Source organism: Cynara cardunculus (genome assembly GCF_001531365.2).
Source record: "Cynara cardunculus var. scolymus isolate 2C chromosome LG 5, CcrdV1, whole genome shotgun sequence".
NCBI lineage: Eukaryota > Viridiplantae > Streptophyta > Magnoliopsida > Asterales > Asteraceae > Cynara > Cynara cardunculus.
The window spans coordinates 35,550,013-35,558,515 of NC_037532.1; the positions used below are offsets into that span (position 1 = coordinate 35,550,013).

An 8,503-nucleotide genomic window follows, 5' to 3' on the forward strand; every position below is an offset into this window, starting at 1 on the left:
ATCACCAATGTACCTCCACCGGAAAAGGACGCTCCTGAATATGCGGAATGGAAGGAGGTTGATTCTCTTGTCCTACAGTGGATCTATAGTATTGTCTCCTATGAGATCGTGGTTCGCCACATCGAGAACGACACCACAGCTAGGGCAACCTGGATCAAGTTAAGGAACATGTTCCTCAGCAACAAAAGCTCTCGCGTCGCAGCTCTTGAGCACGAGTTTACGAACTTAACGCTGGCGAAGTGCTCCTCCATCGATGAATATTGTCAAAAACTGAAGGATCTTGCCGAACAACTTGAAGACGTGGATAACCCGGTAAGTGAGACTCGTCTTGTTTTGCAGATGGTTCGTGGCCTACCGGCTGAATATGAGATAGTGGCTACATTCCTCAACCAAACCTCACCGTCATGGGATGAGGCTAGAAACCGCCTACAGCTAGAACAACATCGACAAGCGGCCCTGAAGAACCTCGAACAATCAGTTTTGGTAACTCCTCAACAACACAACACCACTACACCTCACTACCAAACTCCCGCACCAAATTACCAACCCAACTCTTAGCCTCCGCATGACCCCAATCACCAACAATACTACCATCAAGACACCAACAGAGGCCGCGGTCGCGGCCGTGGTTCAAACTGGCGCGACGGTCGTGGTCGTGGGAAGGGYCGTGGCTCGGGCCAGCGTCCACAATCGGGTCAGTGCTGGTACAATGGACCCACTCCCTACAGTCAGTGGAACCCGCCCCCATCTCCCTATCCCTCACAGCCGTGGTATGGGCCTCATGCCCAATTCGGTAACCTAGCTTCAGCCCAAAAACCCATCTACCCGAACTACCCACCTGTTGGCCCCTACTTTCCTCACCAAAGCCCATATCCTAATACTGGCCCTACTCCCTCTTCGGCTCACTTCAACCAACAGGCTGCGCTAAATGCAATGAGCCCAGTGGATCCATTCTCTCCACCAACACAAGCCCTTAGCACATCATCTTCTGCTCCTCCCTGGCATAACCGTCTTCGGTCACCCTGGTGCTAATATATTAGATTTTCTTTCTCGTCATGTTATTATTGATTGTCATAAGACTAGTAATTCTTTTGTGTGTCCGTCATGTCAACTTGCAAATAGTAAACGGTTACCTTTTTTCGAGTCTAGTTCCATTACTTTTGCTCCGTTTGATTTAATTCATTGTGATTTGTGGACCTCACCTGTGTTGAGCAATTCTGGTTATAAATATTACATGGTTTTAATTGACAACTTTTCTCAATACGTTTGGATATACCCTCTTAAATATAAATCAGAAACCTTTTCCACTTTCGCCAACTTCCACAAACTCATTCGCACCCAGTTTAACCGTGTCCTTAAAACCCTACAATGTGATTTAGGGGGGGAATTCGATAACAACTTCAAAACCTTTGCTCAAACCCATGGTCTCATTATGCGGTTTTCTTGCCCACAAACCTCCCCCCAAAATGGTAAAGCCGAGCGAATGATTAGACGACTGAACGACATCATCCGCTCTCTCCTAATCCACGCCCACATACCACCTACCTTTTGGGTGGAAGTCCTTCATACGGCCACATACTTACACAACATCCTCCCATCCAAACGATTGAGATATACCACTCCCGCCTACATCTTCTTTCACCGTCATCCAACATACGACCATCTACGTGTTTTTGGATATGCGTGTTACCCAAACACTTCCGCCTCTCAACCCCACAAACTTCACCCCCGTTCTATTCGATGCATTTTTCTTGGCTATCCACCCGGTTATCGTGGTTATCGTTGTCTCGATCCCACCACGGGACGTGTCCACCTATCTCGTCACGTAATTTTCGACGAACACACTTTTCTGTTCAACCACCCGTCCACTCCTACTACCTATACTTTTCTTGACGAGGACCCATCCCTTCTCCCATCACCCCAACTGTACCCTACTGTGCCAATTCTACAAACCACCCAACCCGATCCTCCTTTGGCCCAACCCTCCGGCCCACATCAGCCCACTTCACTGCTGCCCACATCTACCCCTGCCCAGTCCGTACGGCCCAACTCCCCTTTGCATCCGGCCAGCCCACTAGAACCTTCATCACCCCAACCTACTGTTCCAGCAGCTACCTCAGTCACCCACCCTCCACCGCCCCTTAACACTCATTCCATGACCACCCGTGCGAAACAGGGTGTGTTCAAACCCAACCCCAAATATTCCTTATCAACCACCCACACCTTAAATAACATCTCACCCGTACCCACATCCTACCTTAAAGCTTTATCGGATCCGAATTGGCTACGTGCCATGAACAGTGAATTTAGTGCTTTGCAAGAAAATCATACGTGGGATCTCGTTCCCAGGCCATCGGATAGCCCAGTGATTAGATGTATGTGGCTATTCCGACACAAGTTCAAGTCCGATGGCACTCTAGAACGGTACAAAGCCCGTCTGGTTGTTAATGGTAAATCAGAGACGGTGGACATCGATTGTCATGACACGTTCAGCCCGGTGGTTAAACCGGCCACTATACGAACAGTGTTGAGCTTGGCCGTCTCTAAACAGTGGCCGATACATCAGTTAGACGTTAAAAATGCTTTTCTTCATGGGCATCTTGAAGAAACGATTTACATGCATCAACCACCGGGATTCGTTAACGCGAATGCCCCCTCTCATGTCTGCAGACTCAAGAAGTCTCTTTACGTGTTGAAACAAGCCCCCCGGGCATGGTATACCAGATTTTCTACGTTTCTTCTATCTCGGGGATTTCGTAACAGCATCTGTGATACGTCACTGTTTATTTACCGCCAAGGGGGGCGCATGGCATACTTACTTTTATATGTGGATGACATCATCCTAACTGCCTCTGACAGCTCTTTATTACAGCATATTATTACTCTTCTCTCCGGCGAGTTTGCTATGTCCGACCTCGGGCCTTTACATCACTTCTTGGGGATCACGGTTAAAAGAGACAGCTCCGGATTGATTTTATCTCAGACCCAGTATGCTAGCGATATTCTCCACAGGGCTGCCATGTCATCATGCAAACCATGCGTTACACCGGTTGATACGTCATCCAAGCTCAGTGCCTCCGATGGTGCGCTTCTAGCCGACGGCACCCAGTACAGGAGCCTCGCAGGTGCACTACAATATCTTACTTTTACTCGCCCTAATATAGCATATGCAGTACAACATATCTGTCTATTTATGCATGCTCCTCGCGAACCACACTTTGCATTCATGAAGCGCATCCTTCGTTATATCCAAGGCACCCTTGATCATGGTTTGCGCATACATGTCTCCCGCGCTTAGTCCCTCATAGCGTATTCTGATGCCGACTGGGGCGGATGTCCAGATTCCAGACGCTCAACATCCGGGTACTGTATTTTTTTGGGAGACAACCTTGTCTCATGGTCCTCCAAACGGCAACCCACCATTTCCCGATCTAGTGCTGAAGCCGAATACCGAGGTGTCGCCAACACCGTTGCCGAAGCAAGTTGGCTCTGTAACCTACTTTTAGAGCTTCATGTGCCTATTTCTAAGGCCACTATTGTCTACTGTGACAACGTATCTGCAATTTACCTTACTCAGAACCCGGTTCAGCACCAGCATACCAAGCACGTTGAAATCGACATACACTTTGTTTGGGAAAAGGTGCAAATCGGCCATATTCGTGTGCTACACGTTCCTTCATCTTCTCAATTCGCCGATATATTCACAAAAGGGTTACCTAGACAATTATTTCAACATTTCAGATTCTGTCTCAACGTTCGCTCTCCTACCGTTCAGACTGAGGGGGACTATTAGAATGTATTTATAGTATAGATTGTATAGATATTCTAGATTATTCGTTTTCTTGTTTATCTCTTGCCTAATATTGAGGCATTGTAACTATATATATTGTATGCTTGATTCATGGATTGACACAAAGAAAATTGTGGGTCTTTGGAAACTTTTACCCTTATCCATCGAGTTACAAGTAACACTCCATCTAATCCAAGTAATCTTCCTTCCATGGGTACCTCCACCCCATAAGAATTTGTTCCTATGCTCTTAAGAGAGTTAATCATACAATCGGGAGCCTTAAAGAGAGAAAGCAAATAGACTCCCAAAACTACCTAGAACCGACTTGCAGAGGATCTTCCGGCCACCGAAGGATAGAGCCTTAGCCTTCCAAGAGGAAAGCTTCTCATGAAACTTAGAAATCAACTTAGACCAATTACAACGCCTACTCATTTGAGCACCCACCGGAAGGCCCAAATACATGAAAGGTAACGACGCAAACTTACAAAACATTATCCGAGCAAGGAAACCGGACTCCCCTTCCGTAGTCCCAATACCATAAAGACAACTTTTATGAAGATTAATTTTTAAGCTAGATGATAAGAAAAAACACCTTAACAGATGAATAAGATTAGTCCCATTAGACAAGGACCAATCCCCCAGAAAGACAACATCGTCAGCAAATTGGAGAAGCTCTAAGACGGGGCCGCCACGGGGAAGAGAAATGCCAGAGAAGAGGCCTTTAAACTGGGCTTCCAACATAGCAACACGGAGGGCCTCCTTAGCAATGACGAAGAGGAATGGGGCAAGTGGATCGCCTTGCCTCACCCCCTTTTCCATTAAGAATTCCTTCGATGGACTACCATTAACAAGAATAAAGACACTCGCGTTTGAGAGTAACCCACGAATCCACTTCCTCCAAGGGAGACCAAACCCCATCTGGTTCATAACATCATCTAAAAAACCCCAATTCAGGTTATCAAATGCTTTTTCAAAATCAGCTTTAAAAATCAGAACTTTTCGTTTCGACTTCTTCGCCCAGGAAGCTAATTCATTAACAATCAACGGGCCGTCCGGAATACAACGACCTTTGATGAAGGCCGATTGCTCTATGCCAATAATCGACTCCAAAACTCCTTTCAGTCTTTCCGATAAAACCTTAGAAATGATCTTACATACACAACCAATTAAGTTAATCGGTTTATAATCTTTGAAAGAGGTAGGATCACATACCTTCGGGACCAGAGTGATGAACGAAGCATTACATCCCCTTCTTAAAACTGCATTATGTTCAAAGGATTTGACCGCCTTGAAAATATCATCACTGAGAATATCCCAATTTTTTTTAAAGAAAGCGAAAGAGTAACCATCGGGACCCGGGGCTTTTTCGTTACCACAACTCCAAACAGCCGCTTTAATTTCCTCCAAAGAAAACGACATTTCGAGCAAATATTTCTGTTGGGACGATAATTTATTGAATATATCACTTCTGAATTTCGGTGCAAGCCACATCTTCCGAGAACTTACGCTTAAAGAATTCGTAGGCCGAATTTTTAATGCGAATCGGGTCTCTAATCCAGCTGCCGTTTTCGTTTATACCAAGAATGTTCGATCGGCTGTACTTACTTCTGAGAATTCCGTGAAAGAATCGAGTGTTCTCGTCACCTTCAAGATCCCACCTCGCTTTCGCCTTTTGCTTAAGATCACAAAGCTCTGCTTCGTCAATTTCTAATACACGCTTCATCGCATCAGCTCTGGCCTGTACGTCTGCGTCCGTAAGAACTCTGTTCATGGCACGAGCATCAAAATCATCGATTTTTGATCTGAGGGCAATTTTCTCAGCTTTTCCCGACTCCATTTTAGCTTTCCTCCAGGCCTTAATGCCAGATTTCAAATGTTTGAGTTTGGACATGAAAAGCTTGATGTTGTTACTGTTTGCATCCACATTAGTATTCTTGATCCATCCATCCTTAACCAACTGCACAAAATCAGCATCATGAAGCCAAGAATTATATAATTTAAAAGGAATAGGACCGAAATCCTCTCTACATCCGTCTAATAAAACGGGGCAGTGGTCCGAATATAAAAATGGTAAAGCAACCACCGAAGCTTTAGGCCAAATGTCAAGGAAATTATGGGAGACCAGAAATCGGTCCCACTTACTCCATTTGCTACCGTCGGCACTTTTCCTTGTGAATTTACGACCCCCCATATTGAGATCTAAAAGACCATTAGAAAAAATGAAATTGTTAAGATCCAAAGCACTGCCGGAATCAAAGTCAGACCCAAGTCGTTCATTCGGGCGTCTGACAGCATTAAAGTCACCACAACAGAGCCAAACATCCACAACTATGGACTCCAACAAGTCCGAAAGTTTAGACCATAACGCGGCCTTTTCGCTAGAGTCTTGCGGCGCGTAAATATTACAAATGCCCAAGGTAACACCGTTGGGGCGCCAACGTCCAGCCACAATAAGATAATTCCTGCCGGAGAAGGAATCAATCTTATCGAACAAATAATTATCCCAAAAGGACAAAAAACCACCAGACCTTCCGCAAGGATCGACCGCTGCCATATCAACCTTCCTACTACCCCATAAGGAAGAACGTAAGATCTCCTTAGGCATCGAGAGTCTCGATTATTGGATACAAAGGAAACGGTTTACCGAGACGGGCTTTTGTATCTGTGATTGGAACTGGCCCAATTTAGTATGAATCGATGATGTCTTCGAAAAAGGCAAATTAACCACGCGATCGGCTAATCGCCAACGTCCACCACCGCCACCGGCCAATCTTATAGCGGAACTGCAACGCCCTTGGAAAGTCTGAGCCAATTCGAGGTTTCCATACGCATCAAAGCCTTCGAATCTGAACTTACTTACAGGTTTCATCTATGCTTTTACTTTCTAGGGTTTTTTTTTTCATGCCCACAAACTGTTCGATCATATTACTCAACTAGACCTATGGAACACCATGCCTAGATGCTCAGCTGCAAGCCCAACCATACATGGTCGCTTCGCTTTATGCCCAGATTGAAAAACAGTAGTACAATACATTCAGCCTTATCATTACGTATTTGATCGAGCTTTCATCGTTAAATGTCGATTGTACTACTATAATTCATGCAAAACAGGGACAAACCCATAAAAAATTTCAACGTTGGCACCATTTGACTATAAAAAACAAATATAGTGATATTTTTCACAAAATCGTCATTGGTCTATCGTTAGTTCGTTACTTTTCGTATTTGAGGTCTCCTGTTCAAGTCTTTTATTGCAATTCTTTTTCAAAAACATGGTATGATCTGAAATTTAAAAAGTTAAAAACAAAGAAAATGAGACTAACAAAATTTGAACTTGTGTTTAGGGTGGGAGAACAATCTTGCAAAGTGACACACAACAAATTAATACGGTAACACTTTTCACGACCCTAGAATTTTTACACTACGAAGGATGATATGTTTTACATTGGGTCCGTCCATGATGCAAAAAAACTGTGAAACGTGGGTCCAACCCAAGATTTTTCACTAGCGGATGCAGTGGCGGATCTAGAACCTATTATGGTTGGGGGCACACTTAGGAGGGTCGAAAAAATTTCGAAACCGAACAATTCATCTGAACCAAAAAAGGTTTCGGGTTTCCATTTTCAACTTAAACTGTTTGGTTAACCGAATAAAGATAACTGATGAGGTTGAAGTAAGCTAGGATGATATTCCGAAATCTTTTTCCTATCAGCTGGATCCCAAGGAAGATCGTTCAAATCAATTTCGTAAGGCATCGAAGGAGCAGAGCTCGATTCAGGTGTTGATGCTTTCCTTTTAAAAAATCTTTCAATTTTTTTCTAGCAATAACAATAACAAGATAAAAATAAATGGTTTAGTAACATTTTTATTTGCCTGCAAAATTAACCTAACATTTGACATTTTCATGGACCATTTGACTTGCCTACAAAATTAACCTAACCTAAAGCATTTAGCACCAAATCACCAATAAGCAAAGTAGCAAACAACAAAATCTAAGAAGTATTTAAAATTAAAGACTGGATCAAAGAAGTAATTAAAATTAACCTAACCTGAGGACTGAGGCAGCAGCCAGCAGCGATGGGCCGCCGATGTCCGATGAAGATTGTTAGACTTAGATTGATGAAGAAGAAGTGGCGTCGCGTAAAATTAACCTAATCTCGAGTCTCGTCTGTCGTCTCAGACTCTCAGTCGTCTGCGGTCTGTCGTTCGTACCTCCTTTGTCTCTCTCGTTTGTCGTCTCGTCTGGGCGTAAGTTTAGGAACTGAGGCGTGAACTGGTGAAGACGTGAAGTGAATGAGGGGGCCTCTTACATCATGGTGTTGGGGGCCCAACTGTACTTGCTCGTCGGTTTATTCAACCTTAGATTCCAACACAAAAATAGAACTCGGCGCAAGTATACACCTYGAACTAYTKTCRTCTCGTAACAAGTAATAATGGTAAAAAGTACCAGATTTATCGTTCCCACAGATATAGCTTGTAAAGTTAATTCAAAAAATCCAGTTTATAAAAACTAATTTCAGAAGGCGAAACGAGAGATTTGATTTATCTAAAATGGGGAGATTTGATTATCAACTAAGAAAATATCAATCTTAAAAAGAAGCACAGGGTGCAACAGTTGATTAAGACATTAAACAGATGATTCAGTAAAAAGGTGACATAGCATTCCTGTCATAATTATCTAAAATCAATAAATGATTTTATATTACTATGACA

General features: G+C 43.7%; 1 protein-coding gene across 1 annotated transcript; it reads right to left on the reverse strand.

Annotated features, from left to right (window-relative positions):
* Positions 1 to 5,252: 5,252 nt before the first annotated feature.
* On the reverse strand, positions 5,253 to 6,395 carry LOC112513048. Its single transcript, XM_025119171.1, has one exon. The coding sequence runs from the start codon at positions 6,393 to 6,395 to the stop codon at positions 5,253 to 5,255; it is 1,143 nt and encodes a 380-aa protein (XP_024974939.1).
* Between the last annotated feature and the right edge of the window lie 2,108 nt (positions 6,396 to 8,503).